Source organism: Physeter macrocephalus, chromosome 9, assembly GCF_002837175.3.
Source record: "Physeter macrocephalus isolate SW-GA chromosome 9, ASM283717v5, whole genome shotgun sequence".
NCBI lineage: Eukaryota > Metazoa > Chordata > Mammalia > Artiodactyla > Physeteridae > Physeter > Physeter macrocephalus.
This window is the reverse complement of record NC_041222.1, coordinates 28,695,317-28,722,580: the sequence shown is the minus strand read 5'-3', so window position 1 is coordinate 28,722,580 and position 27,264 is coordinate 28,695,317. Positions and strand designations below refer to the sequence as shown.

General features: G+C 38.5%; 1 protein-coding gene across 5 annotated transcripts in view; it reads left to right on the top strand.

Annotated features, from left to right (window-relative positions):
- The window catches only part of RECK (reversion inducing cysteine rich protein with kazal motifs), an 83,846-nt gene that overhangs the window by 11,876 nt on the left and 44,706 nt on the right, over positions 1–27,264 (top strand). For 2 of the 5 annotated variants that reach the window (XM_024126430.3, XM_024126429.3), the window contains exons 2-6: positions 1,127–1,185; positions 5,405–5,479; positions 6,620–6,656; positions 10,242–10,327; positions 11,893–11,940. In XM_024126430.3, the coding sequence (XP_023982198.1) occupies positions 1,127–1,185; positions 5,405–5,479; positions 6,620–6,656; positions 10,242–10,327; positions 11,893–11,940 (305 nt within the window). Of the gene's footprint in view, positions 1–1,126; positions 1,186–5,404; positions 5,480–6,619; positions 6,657–7,530; positions 7,717–10,241; positions 10,328–11,892; positions 11,941–13,127; positions 13,228–27,264 lie in introns of those variants that run through there. The other 3 variants (XM_007127517.4, XM_028493814.1, XM_028493815.1) reach the window with 3 other exon arrangements.

Here is a 27,264-nt window from a genome sequence, read left to right as displayed (position 1 = left end):
GGACGTGCAGGCCCAGCGGCCACGGCTCACGGGCCCAGCCGCTCCGCGGCATGTGGGATCCTCCCGGACCGGGGCACGAACCCGCGTCCCCTGCATCGGCAGCCGGGCCTCCAACCACTGCGCCACCAGGGAAGCCCGTGTCCTTGTCTCTTTTGACTTAGCAGTCTAAACAGGCACTAATCAATGTAGTTGTATCTTTTTTTTTCCAGTCAATATCACTCTAGGATAATAACATGCCCCTGCTGATTATCTCTATCACCAATGTATTAATTTCTCTGGGCCCATAATGCTGCTTGGCAAATTTTTCCTTTTCTCTGATATTTCTCAAATTGGCATTCTGAAATGTTAATACGTGGCATGAAAAAAAGTATTCTGTGCTCTGAGAAATCTACTTAGATCCCTTTTTAGGAGATTAATGATGCATATTAACATATTAAAGCCTTCATAAAATCCTACAGAAAAGAATTCTCTTTAATTTTTTAATCCTTTGTTTCCCAATTTATTTGAACATGAAACATTTTCTCTTGAGGGATAGATATTAACAATTAATGAAACAGTGTTTCATAGAACAGAAGTTTGAGAAACATTTATAGTTGCCTCCTTTATTCTCTACAATGGCTGTTCCAGACCTCTACAACCTCACCTCAAGCCCAACACCATCTCAGTCCTTTTTGTTTTCAGAGCTAATCTCTACTTCACTGAGATAATGGAGGCTTACATGTAACATGTCCAAAACAAAATTCACTATCTTTTTATCATTTAACCTTACATTATAGGTATAATAATAGAATATAGCTCATAGGGTAATTGTGAGGGTTGAATGAGATAATACATAAAGCAAGCAGTAAAATTCTGGCATGTAGAAAGTACACAGTACCTAGTAGCTGCTGTTACTAAGTGACAGTCTCCCCTATTAGGTTGTAAGCTTCTTGAAAGCAAAAACCATGTTCTCCAACACAGCACCGTCCTTGACTTGAAATAGGTACTCAGCAAAGGTTTGTTGAGTTAAAATGGATAGTAATAGTAATAATTGTTGAATAAATGGTTTGTGTAACCATCTGGCTTAGCTTAATCATCATGTTTATTTAACAATAGGCAACATCAGGTGTTTATTTTTTCTCCCTAGGTGCACTGTGTTGTAATCATTCAAAGGATAACCAAATGTGCCGTGATGTATGTGAACAGGTAAGCTTACATAATAATTGTAGAAGATATTATTTAGTATAATTGTTTTGGAGAAACCTGCTGGGCAGCACGTAAAACAAGTGTTCAGAGTTCACATCACCAATAATGGAACAAATTAACATGTGTCTGCTGACATGATGGAGCACAGTATCTTAAGTAGGATTTTTGCCCAAAATACATAACCTGAATCATGAGGAAACAATAGGGCAAACCCAGATTGAGGGATATTCCTCAAAACAACTGCCTGCACCCTTCAGAGGTATCAGTGTTATAAAAACAAAGGCTAAGAAGCTTCTAGATTAAAGGAAACTAGAGAGACATGACAACTAAATGCTAGTGCATAATCCTGGATTGGGTCCTGGAATTAAAAAAAAGATTGCTATAGAGGACATGATTGAGATAAATTGGTAAAATTTAAATATGAACTGTAGGGACTTCCCTGGTGGTACAGTGGTTAAGAATCCACCTGCCAATGCAGGGGACACGGGTTCAAGCCCTGGGGAAGATCCCACATGCCATGGAGCAGCTAAGCCTGTGCACCACAACTACTGAGCCTGCGCTCTAGAGCCCGTGAGCCACAACTGCTGAGCCTGTGCGCCACAACTACTGAACCCTGTGCGCCTAGAGCTCATGCTCCACAACAAAGGGAAGCCACCGCAACAAGAAGCCTGCTCACCACAACGAAGAGTAGCCCCTGCTCGCCTCAACTAGAGAAAGCCCACACGCAGCAATGAAGACCCAACACAGCCATAAATACATACATACATACGTATATACATACTGTAATAATATTGTACCAGTGCTGTGATCTGAATTTCATGATTATATTGCGGTTAGCTAGGACGGTGTTCTTGTTCTTAAGAGATATGTGCTGGGATTTAGGAATGATCATGTCTGTAATGAATTCTAAATGTTTCATCAAAGTAATAGTAATAATGTGTATATGTAAAGAAAGTTAAAGCAAATGTTGCAAATGTTAGTAATGGGTGAATCTAGATGAAGACTATGTTGGTGTTCATTGTACTATTTTGGAAACTTTTCTGTTGTTTTGAATTTTTCTGCTTGAGCCTTTTTAGGCAAGTTCCACTGAGACAGTAGCTGTTTGTGTCTTATCTTTCTTTCATCATCTTGATTGTGTAGTTCTAGCCTTACCACTTGAGAATTAACGACCTCAGTCATCTTTTGAGGAGTTTTCAAGTAATAACCTGGATTTTGTTACTTCTTAAAAATGAGAGCGCTACCTAACTGGGATTAAAACTTCTCTCAAACAGTATTATGAATTTAGAAAGATTTTGCAAGATACTCTAAGTATAAAACAAGACAGCTCATCTAAGTAGCTGCTAGAGAATTCATGTCAAAACACTATAGCAGATTAGGTTTTCTACAAGTTTACTGCCAGAACAATAGCTTTTGAAAGCAAAAATGGCCTCTTGATGGTGTCACCATAAGGGAGCTTTTAAAGTAGCTATTCTACTTTTGGAAGCACTGCTTTCCTGACTTTTTGCTTTGTTTCCTCTTGTTTTTTCCACTAAGGTTCCATAGGGTAAATGATTTTTATGAGGCACCTACAACAGGCAAGGTCTAATTTCTTAAAATATGAAGTGCTAGAAATTCTATAATTTAGCATATTAAGTGAATACTGTAGTCATCCTAATAAAAAAAAACATTCTTCCCTGACCAAGTTCTTAACTAATTGAGAAATAAGGCAAAGGAGTAAGGCAGGTAAAACCCCAAATATTACTTTTATTACTAGTTACACAGATGCTGAATGTAGCATTTATCTCCAGGTACACACTAAACTACAGAATTAGACTTACTCCCAGAGGAGGAGAGGTAAGGGTTGGGTTATATATATGTTCACTTTCTCCTGCCAAACTCAGCAGTCAGATGAGTCAGTCATCGCAATCACGGGAGAAGTGAGAGAGGCCAGGGTGCTAAAATTGGTAGAGCTCACTGAAAATGAAAGGAATTACCAGGTGTGAGGAATCATTATTTCTTCAACCAGTCGGAAATGAAGAAAGGGTGGCGTTCTGCTCATATTTAGGTTTTGAGTTGGAGTGAATACTAGTGCCCTTGATGGCTGTGGAAAGTTAGGGAAAAGATGGTGGGGGGATGAGTTGCTGAATTATCAGTGAAAACCACTGTGTGAAGACAGTTGGAGATTTGGAGTTAAAACTTTTAGAATTTGAATTTAGATAAGAAGTCAGGACTGATGTTTTGTAATAGTCAGCACAATAAGGTGTCAGATGCCATATAATTCAAGAAGTTTGAGATCTGAGAAAAGTCCCTCAGTTTTAAATTGACTTTTAGAGGAGATATTCTAGAACAGGGACTTTTGTTTGCTTTGTTTGTGCTGAATCCCCCAGTGCCTAGAATAGTGCCTAACTCAAAACTCTGCCTCTTCCAATTCCACTACAAATGTGATGGTGCTTCCTCCTTCCCTCCTTCTCTCCCTCCCTCCCTCCCTCCCTTCCTTTCTTCATGACTTTTTTTTATACTTTCTTGCCTTTCGTTGTTGTCTTTTCCCCTTTCTTTTTCTTTTCCTTCTTCTTTTTAATCTTTTTATGATGGGAATTTTCAAATATATACAAAAGTAAAGAGAAATACTATAAACTCCCATATTCAGCTTTCTCATTGTTAAGTCAAGGCCAGTTGTGTTTCATTTACACTCCCATCTACTCCCCCCCCCCCCCGCGCATTATATTGAGGCAAATTTATATTGAAACAAATCCCAGTTGTCATATCATTTGCTCCATTAATTTTCAGTCTGTATCTATAAATTATAAGTATTCGTTTAAAAAATAACCATATTACCATTACCACTTCTTTAAAAATGTAATACTCAAATATCTAGTTATTTTTCAAATTTATTAACTGTTTAATAAGTTTCATTTTATAAGTTTGAATCAGGCCAAGTGAGATATAAGCATTGCAATTGTTTTTTAAAGATCTTTTAATATGGGTTTCTCCTTGCAGTTTATTTAATGGATAAATCTGGTCATTTATCCTGTGGAGTTTCCCACAGTCTGAATCATGCTGTTTGTAGCCCTATGGTATCATTTAATGTGTTCCTCTTTCCTCTGTATTTCTGTAATTGGTAGGTAGATTTAAGAGCAGAGCTGTCCAATAGAATTTTCTTCAGTGATCAAAGTATTTTATATCTGTATGATCCAATAGGGAAACTGCTAGCTCTGTGTGCACAGTAAACACTTGAAATGTGCTTCAAGAGATTGAGGAACTGAATTTTAAATTTTATTTCATTTTCATTGATTTAAGTTTAAATTTAAATAACTACGCATGGCTGGCAGCTACCTTATGGGGTAGAACCAGAGGCTTGATCAAATTCAGGTTAGGTTTTGTTTTTGTTTTGTTTGGCAAGTCTTACTCATAAATAGTATTGTGTCTGGTTGTCTCTTTGTAATGTTAGCAGTCATTGTTAATAATTGCCTCAATGCATTAATACACTAGGAGTTGCAAAATGGTAATATTCTAGCTCTCTTCATTTATTAATTATAGTTTGTGATTTGGGAGAAAAATGGCTGTTAAAACTAACGGAGATAAATCCTTTTTCATGGTCCTTAGCATTCATAGACTTTACAGTCTTGACTATTTGCAGGTAATAATATATGTAATGATTTAAATTTACAGAGACATTAAATTATAATTGCATTAATTAAAGTTGTATTTGGAAGGGAGCCAACTAGCCTGATGAGTGAACTTGTCAACCCCTCAGCAGCTTTATTTAAAAGATGACTTTGTCTCTATTTTATGGAATTCTGTGGAGAAGTTTTTGCTACGATGCTATTCACAAAGTTGTTCTTCACCAATATAAAGGGTATGGCATAGTCTATTTTTCATTGTGGTCAGTTGACTAAAAGCAGTTTGTTGGACAGTTTAGAATAAATTTATTGTTTTTTCTTCCTTTTCTGTTTTTTTTTTTTTTTCTCCCCTATACCCTAACAGGTTAACAGCCTGGTTTTCTCCATTTTTGATCCTTAGACTTGCCGTATTTAGATTTTGTTGATTATTTGCCAAGCTAACCAACATTTCAAGAAATATTACCTCAACTTAATTTAGATCTTTCCAAAGGTTTTCCGTTTCTAAAGGGAAATTGGAAAATATTCTAGACAATTCATAAATCTGGAGGATAATAAGTTTACCTCTTCTATTTTCTTGTTGAAAAAATGCCACAAAACTTTTTTTTTTTTTTGTCAAATAGATATTCTCCTCAAAAAGTGAATCCCGACTAAAACATCTGTTGCAGCGAGCCCCAGATTATTGCCCTGAAACAATGGTAGGTCTTATTTAACTTAACTATGGAAGCTTTTGTCTAGTGAAGCACTCTAATGAGTTACTTTAGATTTAGCAAATTTTTCAGTGTGATTGGGGTTTGTGGTCAAAGTAAAATGTTAGATTTAACTAGGTACTTTAAAAAGATCTTCACACAGGGCTTCCCTGGTGGCGCAGTGGTTGAGAGTCCGCCTGCCGATGCAGGGGACACGAGTTCGTGCCCCGTTCCGGGAAGATTCCCACATGCCGCAGAGCGGCTGGGCCCGTGAGCCATGGCCACTGAGCCTGCACGTCCGGAGCCTGTGCTCCGCAATGGGTGAGGCCACAACAGTGAGAGGCCTGCATACCGCAAAAAAAAAAAAAAAAAAAAAATCACACAAATTGCTAGATAAAATATTGTTTTTCATCTTTCATTGTTTATTTTATACCTATGATGTAGGTATATGATATATTCCAGTCTTTAAATTTCATTATAATAGTTTATCTGGCATTGGGAATTTTACTTATTATCATATTTTGACAATTTTATGAAAACCATAATAACTAAGTCTTACATATATTTTGATTTTTAAAAAGTTGGATTTGGGGTAAGGGAAAATGTGTGACTTCTCATTACTTCTGTCTTCCCATTTTCTTGTATATTATAGATACATTGCATGCCTCTCTGAATCATGTAACTTAAAATGCCTCTAATGCGTGGGGCATCCTCAGCATTTGGGATACTCATGAGCCAGGCTAAGAAAGTCTGAGCTGGCATGAGGGAGCCTCCTTAGATAAGGTAGCTTGGGTTAAATGGGGGGGAAGGTTGATGATCAAACAGTTCTGACTGACATATTTTCCTTTAGTCACTCAACAGGCACTTTTATCTCTGTGCTTGGAAACAGTTATCCCAGTAAGCATCCTGAGTAACCATATTTGTCCTTAGTACTCGCAGATGGGAAGATGGGAAAACAGCAAGCAGCATTTTTACATCTCAGTTCTATTTTTTTCTTCCCTGAATAGCTGGTTGGTACTCATATAGTTCTAGATCATTGATTGTATAGAGACAAATATAATCAAATTATCTATACATAATTTCTGTAGAAAGTTTCATATTTAGGAACTGGTTATCTACATAAAAGTCTTTTGGTGATTACAATTTTAGGTTGAAATTTGGAGTTGTATGAATTCATCTTTGCCAGGTAAGCAATAGAAGTGCAACATTTAGCGCTTTATTTTTTAAAACTTATTTTGTGATTGTAAAATCTGTATCATAGTCCTGTAACCTAATGTTTACCCTTGAATTTCTATCCTCTCCTTCCTGTAGGCACCCAAATTTTCAAATGTATAATTAATTCTACTGAGCCTGCACGTCCGGAGCCTGTGCTCCGCAATGGGTGAGGCCACAACAGTGAGAGGCCTGCATACCGCAAAAAAAAAAAAAAAAAAAAAATCACACAAATTGCTAGATAAAATATTGTTTTTCATCTTTCATTGTTTATTTTATACCTATGATGTAGGTATATGATATATTCCAGTCTTTAAATTTCATTATAATAGTTTATCTGGCATTGGGAATTTTACTTATTATCATATTTTGACAATTTTATGAAAACCATAATAACTAAGTCTTACATATATTTTGATTTTTAAAAAGTTGGATTTGGGGTAAGGGAAAATGTGTGACTTCTCATTACTTCTGTCTTCCCATTTTCTTGTATATTATAGATACATTGCATGCCTCTCTGAATCATGTAACTTAAAATGCCTCTAATGCGTGGGGCATCCTCAGCATTTGGGATACTCATGAGCCAGGCTAAGAAAGTCTGAGCTGGCATGAGGGAGCCTCCTTAGATAAGGTAGCTTGGGTTAAATGGGGGGGAAGGTTGATGATCAAACAGTTCTGACTGACATATTTTCCTTTAGTCACTCAACAGGCACTTTTATCTCTGTGCTTGGAAACAGTTATCCCAGTAAGCATCCTGAGTAACCATATTTGTCCTTAGTACTCGCAGATGGGAAGATGGGAAAACAGCAAGCAGCATTTTTACATCTCAGTTCTATTTTTTTCTTCCCTGAATAGCTGGTTGGTACTCATATAGTTCTAGATCATTGATTGTATAGAGACAAATATAATCAAATTATCTATACATAATTTCTGTAGAAAGTTTCATATTTAGGAACTGGTTATCTACATAAAAGTCTTTTGGTGATTACAATTTTAGGTTGAAATTTGGAGTTGTATGAATTCATCTTTGCCAGGTAAGCAATAGAAGTGCAACATTTAGCGCTTTATTTTTTAAAACTTATTTTGTGATTGTAAAATCTGTATCATAGTCCTGTAACCTAATGTTTACCCTTGAATTTCTATCCTCTCCTTCCTGTAGGCACCCAAATTTTCAAATGTATAATTAATTCTCATTCACTCAGACCTTAATGGTACTCTTGGCTCCACTTCTACCATTCTGTTGAAACTGATCTTTGAAAGATCACCAGGATCTCTTGGTTCCTAGATCTTATGGCTTTTTCTCAGTACTTATTCTCTTTGACTTCCCTGTGACACTTGATATGATTGACCACTCCCTCCTTGTGACTTCACCTTGGCCTTGTGACTTTGCCCTCTCTTATCCCCACCTCCCCCACACACCGTCCCCCCCCATAACTACCACAGTTATTTCTGTGTGTGGTCCTCTTCCCTTCTCTCCCCACATTCACCCTGGTAACCACATTCCTTCCCAGAACTGTTATCTAATCAGCTCTGGGAAGATAACTTTCAAATCCAAGTCATTGTTCATTGACCTCTAGACGTCTTTACCTGGATCTTTGCATCCAGGTGGCATCTGAAGTGCCAATTCAAAACCAAACTCATCTTATAACTGCTTTCTCTTGTGAATGACACTCTAGACTGGAAGCCCTCAAGTCATTATCTCTGATTGCTTTTTCTTTTTAGCTCATTGACTCTCTTCTTATAAAATCTTGCATCTATCCTCACTATTCCTAGTTCAAGCCTTTATGATTACACCTTTGGGGTAGATTATTGCAATAACCTTGTAACTGGTATTTCAATACACCATAGCTGTCCTCCCCACCCCCTTCAAAAAAAATCCCTCCGGGGATATCCACTTCCATCGGAATAAAGGCCAAACTCCCTAGCTTGGCATTCATGGTCTCCTAGGATTAAAGCTCATTTTCCAGTCCTGGTTAAAGCCAGTGCCTTGAAAAAAAGGAAGTATATCTTATGTTTCTCTGAATTCTGAAGGCTCTTTGCTTCCTAGAATTGCCCGCATCCTTGCTTGTTCTCCCAGTTATCCTTCTCCCTAGTGTCTGCAATTATATATATGTGTGTATTGTTCCTACCAAACTGTAATCTCCATAAAGGGATAAATCATATATTTTATATATCTCATAGCCCACAAAATACCTAATAGAGTGCCTTGTACATAATAGGGGTTCAGTGAATGTAAATGCTTGTTGAATAATTTAATATTTTCTAAGAGGCACTGGATATGTGAAAACAGCAGTAAAATGCATTATGGTGTAAAAGTTCACAGAATTTATGACCTACATTGATTCCATTCAAAATTCTTTCTAGAATATGAGTGATTCTGAATAGCAAGCAGCAAAGATTGAGAGGAAACTATACTAGGCAATGGGACTAGATGGGAGTCTGTTGCCCTTTATACCATTAAAATATGTAGGGTTACAGAAGATTATGATATGCAGGATTTTTAGCCAGTTTTAACAATTGAGATGGTTTATGATTATATTTTGAGAGCTTTGTCTGTCCATGGGCCATTTGTTTGCTTTTGTTTGGTTTGTTTTTTAGCAGAATACTTCTATTTGTTATATTAGGTCTTAGTTTCATGTAGAGAACTATGTTACATATTGCCTTGAATCCCTGACATTTTTAAAAAATGGAAATAATAATCTAATTTAATGTACATGTGGATTTGCAGATCTATGTATTATATGCAAGCAGCATAAAGCATTTCTTAAAAGAGATAAGAAGGAATTTGCAGCATTCCTACAAGTGAATCTTTTCTTTTTTCATAATTATTACTTATATCTCCTAATTTTATCGTAGGAGTTATTCATTGACATTTATGATTGCAAAAAGGGATCTGAAAATTGCATTAGAACACTTTGTAATTTTATCACCTTTTGGTATCACTGTAATTTGGTTGGAGAAATAGAGCTATGCATAAATTGAACCAGAATAGTCATTTTGCCCCACAATAAAGTGTACCCATCAAAGTCAGTCATGGCTCACAGGAGATGTTCCTGTCTGTTTACTAAGTATCAGTTTTTAAACAGCATCATGTGTTTTATGCTATTCTAGGTATTTAATATTTTGAATGTTGGAATACAATAATACTCATGCCCTTTTTTGTTTGTTGGCTTATTAATTTAAATTGGAATCCTTTCCTCTTCTGGTTCATAGTCCAAAGGTGAAGAAAGCCTCTCATTGCTTTCCTTAGCCTGTATGTCCTCTAGAGATTCTGTTTACCTAAGAGTGAGAATGAGCTAAAGAGAGTTTAGGGTGGGTAGGGAGAAGAGGGAAAAAAAACAAAGGACCTGGTAATTATGCTGTGAGGGACCCTGAGAAGACTGATAGCATTGAGAGTAAGGGTGGGAGGAGGGGCTTCATACTTTGAAACCCTGCTATCTAAGCTAGCTTTCTTATGGACACCTGCTTTGACTTGTAGTGGTATCCATGAACCAATCTGGCACTCTATTTGTGTTTGTCACTACTTATGACCAAAACATTTGAACATTTTGTTTTTAAGGTGTGTTTAAGAAGTCTGATGGCTGGGTTGGCTTAGGCTGCTGTGAACTGGCTATTACCTTGGAGTGTCGACAGGCATGCAAGCAGGTAACACTTGGCAATCAGGCTCTTAAGCAGCGTGGAGTAGAGTTTCAGTTTTGTCTGTGTCTTGGACCTAGCCTACCTCATATCTTTGGAGAGGTGACCCATAAAAGCTGCAAATTTAGCATTTCTTACATGGACCATTTCCTTTTAGACATGCTGCTTTTTCAGTTACGGCTGCTGCATGTAAGACCCTCAGCCTTCTCTTATTCTTTCTTAACTTCTCTCTGCCAAAGAAAGAATATTATAGGAATCAAGGCCTTTTGTATTCTGCCTATGGTCATGCTTAGTCAATGCTGAATGACTCCAAATGGTCGTGTAAACTTCAGGCATGCTTGGATGAGAGCAGTTGACACAGTTGGCTTATTTTGCTTTCATCTTCCCTTTGTCTTTCATCATGGTTTTACTCTGAGTATGTTCTTTTATACCTTCTCTGCTCCTAAGGTGAGCATGACTCCTACAGTGAATTATGACTTCTCTCTGATTTGATATATCTCAGGTCCAATTCAAGTTAGGCCCCTGAAATCTTCCTCACTGTGTATATTTTCATAGTGGTTCCTCAGAGGCTGTGGAAAAACTGGTCTCCTGGCTCCTCATACTCCAAATGGTGGGAGTATGGAAAACTGGGAAATTTAAGTGTCCCTAAAACTAAACTGGAAAGCCTTCTCTTATCTTCTCCTTCTAGTGACTGGACTCTAGACAGGAGTATATGAGACATGGTGATGCCTTCACTTTCATACAGACCACCGAGCCACACTGTTTGGGCAGCACATAGCCTAGCTATCTGCTGTTCTCCTCCAGGCATTGAGCTGAAACTGAGTAGTAGAGGATTTGAGCTATAGTACATCTAGTGGGCCACAGAATAGTTGCCAGTCCATTCTGCTTCTTGCTTTCCCTGTCCTCATCAGCTGGTCTATTCAGAATTGCATGAGCCTAGGTGATAGAACAGGAGGAAATAGAACAAGGAACCAGAGTCCATGGCTCTGGAACTATGTCTCTAAATGAGGATTATTATCATGTAGAAGAACAGCCACCCCTCAGCAGATTTGTTTTGGCTTGTTTTTTGTAGAAAGTGTATACTTAAATGTAGTAAATAACTTTCTGTTTTTCTGTGTGTCAGTTTCCTCATCTGTAGAAGGAATAATATCTTCTACATAAACTTGTTAAGAAAATTACATAAAAATAACTTTTTAATTGCCTGGCATTGCCTTTCCCTCTTTAGTTGTCTCCTCTGTTATATATGGATCTTGGCTCATATGGGAACTTAAAACATGAAGGGTTAGGGAAAAAGCAAACTATAAACGCCCTAGCAAAGCTTCACAAGAAAATTCACTGCAGCAGAACTTCAGAGCTTCACAAGAAAATTTGCTACAGAATGGAATTCAGCTTAAAAAAAAAGTCCTCTGATTTACATTTCCTTCAAAGTTATCTAGTTTCTGAAATAACAAAAGGACTGTGTCATTATGTGAGATTAAAGCCGTAAAAGTTAGAGTGAAATTCTAACATATCTGGAGCTAATGTTTGTTTAATGTGGATTAAATAAATTAATGCAGAAATTTGTTATTTTTTAGGCATCTTCAAAAAATGATATTTCCAGAGTTTGCAGAAAAGAATATGAGGTATGCATTTTATTTAACAAATTTGGATAGACTAATTAGATGTTATCAGAATCGATAAAATCACTCAAATTTTAAAAATGAATTCATTGTTAAATAAATTGCCTTTTACTTTACAGAAAATATGGCCTTGAGAAAAATGTCATTTACCTTTTTTAGAAATGTTATAACTTTAATTAACTTGTTGAAATTAAACGTTAATTTGAAAGAAATGCCTAAATCACATATACAGAGGATTTAACCTATAATGTTTTTATAATAAAGCAACTGGTTGTATCTAAGGTTGCAAAATAGTTTTTCTTAGGTTCCATATCCTCTTTTGCCCCTTTTCCTATACCTTGATCCATCCAGGTATCCACCTTTATCAACCACCTCTAATTGGAAGAAACAAAATCACATTGCTAGTGTGAGTAGCTTCAGACTTTCCTAGCATCTTACATTTGGGGGGGAAAAGTACATACCAAATTACAAAGGCTGTATTAAATCTGAAGGACTCTTGTCTCCCAATGGTGGTGTTTCAAGCACTGTGGTATCTAGTTTGGGCGTGGCGGGGGACACAGGTTGAGGAGGGGCAGAGGTAGAGGAGGTATTTCACACCAGGCAAATATGTACAAAAGATTGTCCCTAATGTGATAAAGCTCCTCACTGGGACTACTTTGTTCGGTTCCTAGAACTTCATTGTTAAGTATGACAATATTATTATTTTTTATAGTGTAAGACCGTGTAATTAAGCATACTTAAGCACATATGCCTCATTTATCATTTGTATGTATAAACATTGGGATTCCTATTGCTTTTAATAGTCTGTATTCTCTTGGAGAAGAAAGATAGAACAACTCTCTTAACTGCTTCTAGATTATAGTTCTGATTTTTTTTTCTTTTCTCAAAGCCTGTAATTATATCTCTCGATTAATATTTTGGAATTGGAAAAATCTTATTTATCTTTTGTTCCTTTGTACTATTGCTAAGTTATATCTGTTTCTCTGAAGACAAATTTCCAAATTAACTGCAACTCTTCTTGTTCTTATTGAAAAGAGCCTTTCTACAAAGAAGTAAAAGATCTTTCTTTTTTTTCTTCTCTCTCTACCTTTGAAATAACTAGTTTTAGTTTCTTTTGAACAAAGTGGCTAACTGTGATAATTCCTTCTTTTCTCCCACATGATGTCTGACACTGTCCATCTCCTGTAGCCTCTCCTCCATTATTTTAGTGTGCTTCCTTCTCTTGTCTGGATTTCTGCATTGCCCTAGGAAGTCTGCCAGTATGTGTTGATGAAGGACGGGACAGGAAAGGTAAGAGAGATAAACACTGTCCTATGAGAGAAATACTAAGAGTAGTTTACCTTTTCCAGTCTATCCTCCCCTATTTGGCCTAGAATTAAGCAACTATCTTCCAAAAATATACATGCCAAGTAGGTTCTTTCGCATATATATAAACGTAAAATATATATATGTAATATATATATGTAAAGTATACATGTGTTTTATATATATGTGTGTTTTATATATATATAAAACTGACTGTACAAATTATTCAAGATAATTCAAGATTCAATTTGATTTTTTATAAGTTTTTTAGAAATAAAAAGAGAGGCAAGAGCACTTTAACACAGAAAGAAGTTTCTGCATTATAAGCCCCAAATAACAGTCACTCTTACTGAATTATTAAAGTCTAGTCTAGACATAATGGCTATTTGTTGTAAAGTGAATTGGGTAACATTGGTGTAGTGCAACCTATTTTAACTGGATTAGTTGCTTATCAACATTAGAATAATTTATAAAACGAGGCTTTTGGTACCTTTTCCTTAACACTGGAGTGGTCCCTGGAAGTGAACTTCCAGATGTGTAAGCTATTCCTTTAGGCTTACAACTTTAGGGGTTAGCATTTACCCTGAAGGATGGTGTTGTGTAGTTTGACTAGAGATTCAGAGAATGAGCGGTTGTATTGGAAGGAGCTAATGTTTATCTTTACTGATAAGCTGCTGCAGAATCCCCTTTGAGGGGATTTCCTGAGAAATTTACTTACATGAATAAAGTTTAAAATTTTTATGCCATTTAAGATTGTTTTGTTCCAACCAAGCTAAGATAAACTAGTAAAATGTAAAGCATTTTTATGTCTGATTTTATAGTATCTGGTTTCTTTTTAATGCAAATCAACAAATATTTATTGAATAGTGAGAGGCAGTTTTATTATATTAGAAAGAAAACAAACTTTCGGGAATTCCCTGGCGGTCCAGTGGTTAGGACTTCATGCTTCCACTGCAGGGGGCATGGGTTCGTTTCCTGGTCGGGGAGCTAAGATCCCTCATAGCTGTGCAGCGTGGCCAAAAATAAATAAATAAAATAAAATTATCTTTAAAAAAAGAAAGGAAACAGACTTTGGAGACAGACCTAGGTTTGAGTTATGGTTAAGCTACATATAGCTCAACTTCAAATACTAAAGAATTATACCTGAGTCAAGATAGTTAAAATATGTACTGAACATGCAAGAACTCAAGGAAATTGGAAAGCAAACTGAGCATGTTGGGAGTTAACAGAGAAAACCTTGCAAAAGAGAGGCCTGAAAGGATTGGTATAATTTGGGTTAGAAGACTGGATCAACAGCACGTTAGCAAAAATGCACATGACTGAGGTGGGGGGTAAAAAAGAAGATAGGCCTATTTTGGGCTGAGAATCTGCTTGGACAGACAAAGTGGGACCAGATCCTGGAAAAATGATATTTTGGGGCTCAGCCCATTATTAAGTAGAGGGAGATGATAAATATTCTGTGATAGGAGACCAACATAACAAATTAAAGTCCAGTATTTTAGAAAGCTTCAAGTCTTAGGTACATGCAGGCTAAGTTTTAGATCCCCCAAATTCCTCTAATTTAGCTAAAAACAAATAAGGCCCACAACTAGGATGATAGCAATAGAATCGAGTATTTGGGAATAAATCAGAGATTTGAAGGTAGAGTCCATCATTCAGGATTTGTTATAAAGGATTGAATATAGAAGATGATGTTCAGGGAAATATAAAAAACAATTAGTGAATTGGGAGATAGGACTAAAGAAGTTATATGGAAAAGCAGCGCAGGATAGGCTGAAAGAGAGTGTAAGGGACATGGAGGATAGAGGAAGTATTCTAATTGGAATACTCAAAGAAGAAGAAAGAATATGGGACAGAGGCAGTGTTTAAAGAAGCCCAAGAAATCCCCAGCAGGATTTTTTTTTAAAATCCATACGTTACAGACATACCTCATAGCCACAGTTCTTAAAAGCAGTCAGGAAAAAAGACATTGTCTTCAAAGGAGGTCAACAGCTGATTTTTCAGTAGCAATAGAGGAAGCCAGGAACAGTGGAATGATACCTAAGCTGTTCTGAGAGAAACTAACTATCATATCCAGCAAAAATATTTTTCAAGAAAGAAGGCAAAATTAAGGTATTTCCTGACAACAAAAACAGAGAATTGCCAGTACTGGACCCTTTCTAGAAATCCTTCTTTAAAGGAAGTTCTAAAATATCTATAATTATTTGAGATGCAAAGGAAAATGAGAACAATAAAAATAAAGTGACTAAGTTAAAACACACACAGTTTGTATAAAACAGTAATAATTTATTATTGAGTTTTTAAAAAAGAGAGGAAATACACAGCAAAGATAGCATATACATTGGGAAGGGATTTTAAAGAAATTGAAGTATATTGTTAGGTCTTTTTAAGTGTAAAAACCCATATCTCAGAGGTAGTTAGGAATACCAGACTAAAGATGAGGAGAGATCATGCCCAAAGTCAACCATGAAGTAAACCTTGAACGTTGAGAGTGAAAGAAAGCTCTATGAAAGAAAAAATATAGAAAAAAATAGAAAGCTGATTTTGAAAATCGTTTTTAGGGAACGGAAAGAGAAGGAGCCATATACTCATCTGACATTCAGTGAGAATATTAGATTGAGATATTCCAAGAAAAAGAAATTCTTATTAGTGAAAGTGTTCAAAGCAAAGATTTACTGGATAAATACATTGTGGAGGGGATTTCTCCAATGGACAGGAGATTTGGCTATTCTCCTGTCTTTGCAGTTCTCTTATTCTGACTCATACCTATGAAAGAGTAGTTCCTTCAGAAATAGAGAATACTTCTTTCAGAATCACACTTATTTGGTTAGAGTTATCAAAATCAACCAGTGGCTTGATAACTCCATCACAGATGTGTTCAAGTGTCACGGGCATGCTTGGTTCTAGGTTAGCCATGCATTTTCACAGGCTTGGTCTTGGCCCATCTAGAAGTATTTATCAGGCCACATGCACTCATGGATGTATGATACTAGACCAGGGATGATATTTAAAATATTAAACAACTGGAATGACAGTCACCAACAATCAGAACAAATGCTGGATATAAACTAGAGCCATACTAGTTTAGCCATACTAGGGCAAATTGGCTGATTAGAACTAAAGTAAAAACTTAATCATGTTTTCCATGAGGTGTGAGACATCTAGTGTAATACTTTTTGCATACTCTTTGTCTACAGCTGGCTGAAAACGTTTTCTTCTAGACACCAAGATGGTGGTTAAAAACAAAAATTGGTTGTTGATAGTGATTTTCTTGAATGTCAGAATAAACATTAAGATGATATGAGGGCTTCCCTGGTGGCGCAGTGGTTGAGAGTCCGCCTGCCGATGCAGGGGACACGGGTTCGTGCCCCGGTCTGGGAAGATCCCACATGCCGCGGAGCAGCTGGGCCCGTGAGCCATGGGCGCTGAGCCTGTGCGTCCGGAGCCTGTGCTCCGCAACGTGAGAGGCCCGCGTACCGCAAAAAAAAAAAAAAAGAAAGAAAAAAAAAGAAGATGATACGAGGCTGGTGTATTTCCATAGAACCTGGCAGTGTCTGTAACATGATGAGACAAATTTTAGTTTCAGGTTCATAAACCCATTTCATACCTTTATGTCCCACCTTACCTGCCATTCTCTAACGTAATGGCCATAAATATATATACCTTTCCATTTGCTGCATGAGCCACTGAAATGCAGTGTTGCAAATTTGTCCTCAGACTTTTGTGCTTTTACTTTTTTGTTCCTTCTTTCACAGATCCTTCTCTACGCTTTTCTTTATATTGTTTTCAGAAATGTGATTTTCAATTCTCTCCTTTCTTCCTAGCTTTCTTCAGTCCAGTTATTTGATGTTATTTCATTAAGGAAGTTGAGAAACTATGAAGGAAAGTCAGTAGGAGATATTTTTGTGAGGATTTGCTTTTTTTTTTTTAAGCTTAAGCCATTTAAGTTTTAAACTAAACTGTTGCTAAAGAAAACTAAAATAATGTTCTGTCCTGGGGCTCTGGTTCTCTGAGAATGCTGAGATAAAATTAAGACTCTGAGGATATTAAAAAGAGGCACTAAGAACCACAAAAACAAAGGTGGTCAGCCTTGTGAGTGCCAGGCTCAGTTCTGTCAGCACTATCCTATCGACACACAGCTAAATGCATAAAAGAAGAGTGCAGGTATGTGTTAAATTTTATTTTTTGAATATTCACATGTTCAAAATTCAAAACAGTATACAATAAAAAGTCTCTTTCCTACCTCTTATACCACAGCCACCCAGTTCCTAAGGTCACCAGAGATATTTTATGCACATAAAAGTAAATATGTATATATAGTCCTCTTCTACCCTTCTGTACACAAATGGTAGCTTACCACACACTTTGTGGTACCCGTGGATGCCAGTGTTTGGTGCATATTTATGTATGTCTATATGGACTGTCCAGTGTATCCTCAGGAAAAGTCACAATAAAATGTTCTGTTTTAAAGATTTCTATGTTTTAATTTTATTTTGTTCCTTTTCTCTCAAATTAACCTTGATTCTAGATTTATTACCAGAAGCATAAAGGAAAAGGGATGAAAAAATAGCCCTAAAAATTTAGACCTAGGAGGGCAGGGATGTAGGACCAGCAGGATTCTCTGGACAGCTAGAGGCCTTCTGTACCTCGGTATGATTGGATCTGTGCCCCAGTAGTTCCAGGAATAGAGTAGACCTTCTTACATGGCAGATGACAGCCTAGGCTTTGGACAGTTGGCTTGGGGATTTTAGCAAAAAGGATCATGTGGTACTTTGCCTCAGCAGAGCCTTTAGCACCTAAATGTAAAGCTTCTTTTAGTTAGTACCAAGGAAACTCCGAGAATTGTCAGAATATGGTAAGTAGAGGACTGTGAATGGGAGGTCTTGTAAATGGTAAAATGCTCTATAGGTATATGCTGTGTCAAACTAGATTTGAGCCGTTGCCTGCAGCTGATGAGCTCCAAAAAGAGCGAAACCTATTAGGTCCTGCAGTACTGGCTTAAGATAGTATAAAACCTGGATTATGTTCCATTTGTATGTTGTTTTGTTTTGTCATATTTTGTACTGGGGAAGGGAATAGCTCCCATTTAGTCTCCTTGAGCTAGTGTATTTCCCCTGCAGTCCATTCTTCTTATAAGTTGCCTGAATGAGATCATCCCAAAAGGGAAATCTGATCAAGTCTGATTAGATTGTGACCTGGTCTAATCCAAATGGCCAGGTTTTTCTCCCTAGGCAATCTCATCTACTCCCATAGCTTTAATTGCCCCAATATGATGACAACTCCAGAATCTTCTTTGCTAACCTCTTTTTCTCCTGAATCACTGCTGGATATGTGTTCTTTTGATGTTCAACTGACATTTCAAATCAGCCAAACTGACTGTTAACCTTCCCTACCTCTCCTTCCCTCCACCCTACTGCTACACAACACCACACATACACACATCCCCAAACAAAAACTTATCATTTTTCTTGCATTTCTTGCTTGGTTGTTTAAGTACAGTCCTCCCAGACACATAAACTAAAAGCCTAAGAGGTATTGTCTACTCTTTCTTCTTTCTCACCACCTCCCACAAAACAAAACAAAACAAAAAATAAAACAAAAAAAACTGGCTATCAAGCTCTAAAGATTTGCCTCTGAAATATGTCTTAAATTGGTCTCCTTTCCAAATCCTCAGTTACTGCCTACCTCAGGCCTTTATACCACTTCGGGGGACAACTACAATAGCTGCCCAACTAGCTTTCCTGTCTCTAATTTCACCTCTTATTTACAATCTCCACTTCTCCTAGGGTGACCTCTTTAAAGACCAAATATGGTCATATCACTCCCTTCCTTTAAACTCTTCAGTGGCTCACTTGTAAGATACAGTTCATGTTCCTCAGCCTGGTGTACTTAAGCTTTTCTCGATCTAGCCCCTGACTCTTCCCTCCTTGACGCTTCAGCAGCTTACTGCTTATAACTTCCCAGATTACCATGTGTTGTATTTGTTAGTAGTAGTTGTACCACCTGTTGCTCTCCTGGAATTCCTGTTCCCTGAATCCATCCGATCTTCCCCATCCATTAGTAGGCTGGAGCCAGCTCCTACCAGCTAGGGAGAACTGGTTGTTAAATATTCAGGAATTTGGCCAAACGGTTTTTAACTTGAAAAGCAGCTGTGATGGGGGTCTTTCTACTACACATATCAGCAAATATTACAAATCAGAACTCCCCTTCACCCCTACCCCACCCCAGCATGCCACAACCCCTACTGAAATTCTGGCTTAGATGGTTCCTCTTTAAAACCTTTCCTGCTCAGCCCTCTACCCTCACACACACAAAATTGTTGCTATTTATAAACACTTGACATGCTTTATTATAGCATTGGTCACCATACGGTGTAACTCTTTGTTTTCAAGTCACTTTTTAATGCTAAAGTCTTGAGTTCCTAGGACAGAGTCCATTGTCCCAATTGTCTTTGCATGTCATTCATTCATTCCTTCAACATTCATTGAGTTGATACACTTAATATGTATCAGGCACTGTTCTCAGAGTACAAAGATGGAAGGATTTAGCCACTGTCTGTAAGAAGTTCATAGCCTAGTCCATGGGAAGAGAGAAATTCAAATAGTCCATTACAATACAGTGAGACAAGTATGTTGCTAGAAGTCTGTGCAAGACACGTTGAAGCCTGGAGGACAAAACCCTTCCCAGGGTAATGGGGAAGTCTTCATAGAGCAGGTAAGACTTAAAAGATGAACAAAAATTTGTTGCCTGTAAATAGGTGCTACAGTTAGTATTTTTATAGATAGAATTTTTTAATAGAAAATTTTCCCACTCTGGACAGTACACAGGGTTCTTTGTTTCAGAGTAAATAGCAGTTTTATGTGAAAACCCTGTGTAAATGTCTATGAATCAGGCATTCTTTGAATGAGCAGAGAAAGCACTGAATACTGTATCTGTAATCACAATGTTGTATAGCAAACCATCCCAAAACTCCGTAGCCTAGAATTATTATTATTTAATAATAATTTATTATTTCTCATGCATTTAGCAGGCCTAGCTGCTTCTAGCTGGGCTCGCTTGTGCATCTGCAGTCAGCTGGCAAGTCAGCCAGGGTCTGGCTGGTTTAGGATGCCCTTGGCTAAGTCAGCTCAGCTCTCCTCCATGTGTCTCTCCCAGCCTTCTAGCAGGCTAGCTCAGGCAGGTTCCCATGGTGGTGGCAGGGGCTCAAGAAAAGAAGTGGAAACATGCAAGTATATGTGCAGGTCTCTACTTACCTTATGCTTGCTACTGTCCACTTAACTAAAGCAAATCACATGACTAAGTCCAGAGTTAGTGTGAGAGAAATAGATACAGGGTAATGTAAAAAATTAAGGCCATTGCTGCAGTCAGTCTGCCACAAACACATACTCTGTGTGAGCTGTGTTCTAGACCTTATGTTACTCTGTAGGTGTTACTTGCCAGTGAATTTGCTTCCAGCTTGTTGGCTGCTCTGGGTGATAATGAGCAAACTTCTCTGAGCAGTCTGGACCTATTAATCTTATCTCAGTTTTGGGTTTCATTTTTATCCCACTATTGAAATGACATTTATTATTTGGGAGGCTGAAGAGTCATTTGTTTAGTGATATCCATGTCCTATTAAACTCCTTTACATATTCTAGTCACTTAGATTTGTTTTTACTAAAAAGCCATGGTGTTCACAACAAGGAGAAAATATCCTGTGGAGGTTTAAAAAACATGTTTTTGTTTTTTTTTTTTTTTTTTTTTTTTTGTGGTACGCGGGCCTCCCCCTGCTGCGGCCTCTCCCGTTGCGGAGCACAGGCTCCGGACGCGCAGGCTCAGTGGCCCCGGCTCACGGGCCCAGCCGCTCCGCAGCATGTGGGATCCTCCCAGACCGGGGCGCGAACCCGGTTCCCCTGCATCGGCAAGCGGACGCGCAACCACTGCGCCACCAGGGAAGCCCAAAAAACATGTTTTTAAAGGTCAGTTATTGGGGAATTCCCTGGTGGTCCAGTGGTTAGGACTCGGTGCTTTCACTGCCATGACCTGGGTTCAATCCCTGGTTGGGGAACTAAGATCCTGCAAGCTGCACGGTGTGGCCAAAAAAAAGAAAAAAAAAAAGGTCAATTATTTAATCTCTCCAACTTAGCATTTAATAAGCTAGATTCATCATGCAAAACTTCAAACTGGGAGAACTCTCAGTCCATCTGTGAAAAGCAAACAGATTTTTTTTATTGAGACCTTAGGAACAAAGCAGCCCCTTTACTTTTAACTAGTAGCCTTGGGAATAGGAAACATTAATAACAGTTCATAGAATGTACTCTTTTGGGTCTTTGTCCAGAAGTGACTAAAATATCCAAGATTCAAACCTGGTTTTGTTTGTTTTTAATAAGATTCATGTGAAATGTTTGTTTCATTTTCATCATCCTCATCATTGGTGAGAAAGGGAAGCTGGAGGGACCAGTAGTAGTAGAAGGGCAGTGGACAGAGAAAGTATTCAGACAAGTGGACAAATGGAGAAATGCTAGAAGGGGTCACTGAAGTGGAAAAGTGAGTGGCCAGGTCGGAAAATAAATCTGCAGAGCCAACTTCTGAGCAAGCGGTTAGAGCCGCAGAGTCTACCTCGCAGATGGACCCCAATGGCTCTTCCCCCCAGAAGGAAGGTCAGTGTGGCATAAAGGATCACATAGGGTTCCCTTGACTTTGATTTCACTCTGTCTTAGTTTTTCTGCTAGGTCTGCCCGCAGGTGGGAGGGCTTATTGCAGTTCTCAAAAACCATTTTAGGTAGGGCAGGGAACTGGCTAATGAAAGCAGCTGCCTAAGGAAAGATTTCATGATCAAAATTTTTTAAGGGAAATAATAATACTTCAAGAAAATGATTTTTTTCACAATTTAAGATGTTGATTTAAAAAATAGACTTAAAATAGGTTACTCTATGGTCATAAATTCAACCTTGCATTGGCTGCATTCAGAATAATAATCCAAAGTCTTCTCACAGGATAGTGTCATGGGAGAGCACTGGCAGAGCAATCTGGGTTCTAGCCCCGCCTTTGCCCTTTGCTTACTGTGTACATCTGTCTATCGAGCTGTATAGTGAAGGCTTTGGGACTTGAAGATCTCTTGCTGTCAACGCTCACATACTGACTTGTTCTTTGGGTCTCTGAGGTTTTTGTAGATCCTAACCTCAGTTACACTGTAATTTTGATCTCTTCTAGAGTAAGATGAGTGGGGTGAGGGAGCTGCTATATGGAGTCACATTGAGTATAATATTGGTGGCAGAAGGTCAAAAGAGGCTCGGTATAAACCCGAGTATAAACCCTCAGTTACTGCCCACTTTTGCCACTAGATGGCGATCAGACATTTGAAAGACTTAAGAATTGACTAGCTAAGACCCTGATGGACCATCTTAAGAAATGAAGAAACTGTCAGCCAGGGCTGTAACTCATGTGTGTCTTAAGCCCTGTCAAACTAGTCAGCAGTAGTTTTAGCAGTGAAAAGGTAGAGTTACCTATAGTTTATACCTTAGGTAGAGTTACCTAAGGTTAAGAATCTTTTATCAAAGAAGGGGATATGATAAAATCATGATGCGTGTAAAGTAAGCAACAGAGAATTGATGAATTCATCAAATACGAGTATACTTGAGTGAAGGACCATTCTTTTTTAAATTTAATTTCATTTCATTTTTTACTGAAGTATAGTTGAATTACAATGTTGTTTTACTGCTGTACAGCAAAGTGACTCAGTTATACATATATATACATTCTTTTTCATATTCTTTTCCATTATGGTTTATCACAAGATATTGAATATAGTTCCCTGTGCTATACAGTAGAATCTTGTTGTTTATCAATTCTGTATATATACCATGCAACCCCAAACTCCCAATCCAACCCTCCCACCCACCTCCCCCTTGGCAACCGCCAGTCTATTCTCTATAAGGACCATACTTTGAAACCTTAAAACTAGTAAAGATAAAGAAAGAGATGTAAAAATGGTATTAACACTAGAGGTGCTGCCATGTGGAAATATAAAAGTTTTTAGTTCAACAAGTTAGAGTAACGCATGAAAGGTCTATCAGTGAACATTAAGAGAAACGAGAAATGCTTAGGGAACATCTCTGAGCTCTGGATGTGACATCAAGAGAGACAGCTGAGCCCTTCTATATCAGTGGTTAGCAAACTTTTTCTGTGAAGGGTCAGAAAGCAAATATTTTAGGCTTACCGGCCAGTTTAGGCTTACTGTCCACTCAACTCTACCATTATAGTGTGAGGTAACCATATACAATATGTAAATGAATGGGTGTGACTGTGTTCCAATAAAACGTTACTTACAAAAACAAGCAGCGGGCAAGATTTGACCTGGGTACCATAGTTTGTCACCCCTTTTGTGGGTGAAAGCTAGGGTCCATAAGTAGTTCTCCTTTCTAGGCCTCAGACTCTGGCTTCTGTCAAATGAGTTGGATTAGCTGATCTCCGACATTTTTCAGATTTTGTGCCTTTTAGTACCTCTGTCTGAAGCTAAGTGACCCACAAGGCTGACCCAGAGTGATATTTCTTTTATTTTTAAGATCAAATTTTAAAAAAAATCAAGCTTGAACAAATTTGTAAGTTTCTAGAGCAGAATTTCTCAACCTTGACACTATTGACATTTGGGGCCGGATAATCCTTTGTTGTAGGGGAGCTGTCTTATGCATTGTAGGATGTTTAACAGCATTTCTAGACTCCTCTACCTACTAGATGTCGGTTCAGTAGAACACCCCAACCCCCCTGTGTTATGACAACCAAGAATGTCTCCAGACATTGCCAGATGCCCCCTGGGAAACAAGATTACCTCCACTTGAAAACCACAGCTCTAGAGACTTTAAGAGTAACTGGAGGGCTTCCCTGGTGGCGCAGTGATTGGGAGTCCGCCTGCTGATGCAGGGGACTCGGGTTCGTGCCCCGGTCCGGGAGGATCCCACATGCTGCGGAGTGGCTGGGCCCGTGAGCCATGGCCACTGGGCCTGCGCGTCCAGAGCCTGCGCTCCGGCCACCAAGATAATAAACATACTTATTTAGGAACAAGGCCAAAAAAGCCAAAACCAAGAAGAACAAGAGGAACAGCCAGCGTATTAGAAAGAGAATGGCAGGGAATTCCCTGGCGTTCCAGTGGTTAAGACTCCGTGCTTTCACTGCTGAGGGCCCGGGTTCCACCAGGGAACTAGGATCCCACAAGCCTCTCAGCTCAGCCAAAAAAAGCAAAGCAAACAAAAAAAAGAAAAGAGAAGGGCAATGAGAATTTTATTCACCCAGTTAAGAGGGGCTGGAAAGTTGGTAGCAGATGACTTTTTTTTTTTTGGCTGCACCAGGTCTTAGTTGCCACGTGTGGGATCTTTAGTTGCTTGCAGCATGAGGGTTCTTTTAATTGCGTCATGCGACATCTAGTTCCCTGACCAGTGATCGAACCCGGACCCCCTGCATTGGGAACTTGGAGTCTTAACCATTGGACCACCAAGGAAGTCCTGGTAGCAGATGACTTTTTAATATTGATTTAGATCATTTTATCGAAAGTGTTCCTGAAACCATTGAAACAAAATAGAGGGCTACCTGTAATGGGTAGCTGAAAAGTCAAACTAAAACAAAGAAACATGGATGAAGAGAAATATAAAAAAGACCACTATTAAAGAATACCAAGAATATTTACTTTTCACTATTTTATATTATTTGATGAGATGTCTAACAGAAAGAATTCATACTGGGTGAATTCATTAGCCCTTATCTATGGGTCCTGGGCATTTTGTTTTGCTTTGGATAAATCAAGTGTGGTTTATTCCTACAGTAGAATATTATTTAGTAGAGAAAATGCAGTACAGCTTCACACAACTACATAGATGGATCCTTGAAGCTAGGTTTTATTTATTTATTTATTTATTTATTTATTTATTTTTTTTGTGGTATGCGGGCCTCCCTCTGTTGCGGCCTCTCCTGTTGCGGAGCACAGGCTCCGGACGCGCAGGCTCAGCGGCCATGGCTCACGGGCCCAGCCGCTCCGCGGCATGTGGGATCCTCCCAGGCTATATGGAGTCACATTGAGTATAATATTGGTGGCAGAAGGTCAAAAGAGGCTCGGTATAAACCCGAGTATAAACCCTCAGTTACTGCCCACTTTTGCCACTAGATGGCGATCAGACATTTGAAAGACTTAAGAATTGACTAGCTAAGACCCTGATGGACCATCTTAAGAAATGAAGAAACTGTCAGCCAGGGCTGTAACTCATGTGTGTCTTAAGCCCTGTCAAACTAGTCAGCAGTAGTTTTAGCAGTGAAAAGGTAGAGTTACCTATAGTTTATACCTTAGGTAGAGTTACCTAAGGTTAAGAATCTTTTATCAAAGAAGGGGATATGATAAAATCATGATGCGTGTAAAGTAAGCAACAGAGAATTGATGAATTCATCAAATACGAGTATACTTGAGTGAAGGACCATTCTTTTTTAAATTTAATTTCATTTCATTTTTTACTGAAGTATAGTTGAATTACAATGTTGTTTTACTGCTGTACAGCAAAGTGACTCAGTTATACATATATATACATTCTTTTTCATATTCTTTTCCATTATGGTTTATCACAAGATATTGAATATAGTTCCCTGTGCTATACAGTAGAATCTTGTTGTTTATCAATTCTGTATATATACCATGCAACCCCAAACTCCCAATCCAACCCTCCCACCCACCTCCCCCTTGGCAACCGCCAGTCTATTCTCTATAAGGACCATACTTTGAAACCTTAAAACTAGTAAAGATAAAGAAAGAGATGTAAAAATGGTATTAACACTAGAGGTGCTGCCATGTGGAAATATAAAAGTTTTTAGTTCAACAAGTTAGAGTAACGCATGAAAGGTCTATCAGTGAACATTAAGAGAAACGAGAAATGCTTAGGGAACATCTCTGAGCTCTGGATGTGACATCAAGAGAGACAGCTGAGCCCTTCTATATCAGTGGTTAGCAAACTTTTTCTGTGAAGGGTCAGAAAGCAAATATTTTAGGCTTACCGGCCAGTTTAGGCTTACTGTCCACTCAACTCTACCATTATAGTGTGAGGTAACCATATACAATATGTAAATGAATGGGTGTGACTGTGTTCCAATAAAACGTTACTTACAAAAACAAGCAGCGGGCAAGATTTGACCTGGGTACCATAGTTTGTCACCCCTTTTGTGGGTGAAAGCTAGGGTCCATAAGTAGTTCTCCTTTCTAGGCCTCAGACTCTGGCTTCTGTCAAATGAGTTGGATTAGCTGATCTCCGACATTTTTCAGATTTTGTGCCTTTTAGTACCTCTGTCTGAAGCTAAGTGACCCACAAGGCTGACCCAGAGTGATATTTCTTTTATTTTTAAGATCAAATTTTAAAAAAAATCAAGCTTGAACAAATTTGTAAGTTTCTAGAGCAGAATTTCTCAACCTTGACACTATTGACATTTGGGGCCGGATAATCCTTTGTTGTAGGGGAGCTGTCTTATGCATTGTAGGATGTTTAACAGCATTTCTAGACTCCTCTACCTACTAGATGTCGGTTCAGTAGAACACCCCAACCCCCCTGTGTTATGACAACCAAGAATGTCTCCAGACATTGCCAGATGCCCCCTGGGAAACAAGATTACCTCCACTTGAAAACCACAGCTCTAGAGACTTTAAGAGTAACTGGAGGGCTTCCCTGGTGGCGCAGTGATTGGGAGTCCGCCTGCTGATGCAGGGGACTCGGGTTCGTGCCCCGGTCCGGGAGGATCCCACATGCTGCGGAGTGGCTGGGCCCGTGAGCCATGGCCACTGGGCCTGCGCGTCCAGAGCCTGCGCTCCGCAACGGGAGAGGCCGCGGCAGGGAGAGGCCCGCGTACCAGAAAAAAAAAAAAAAAAAAAAAAAGTTGGCTTCATTTGGAAGTGGGCCCACTTGTTTCCATTAATAATGCCGCAAACTGTAAAACTAAACCATTTTTATCTTGTTTCCAGGAGGTTTTTCTTTAACACTGGAGTGGAGTGTGTGTGTGTGTGTGTGTGTGTGTGTGTGT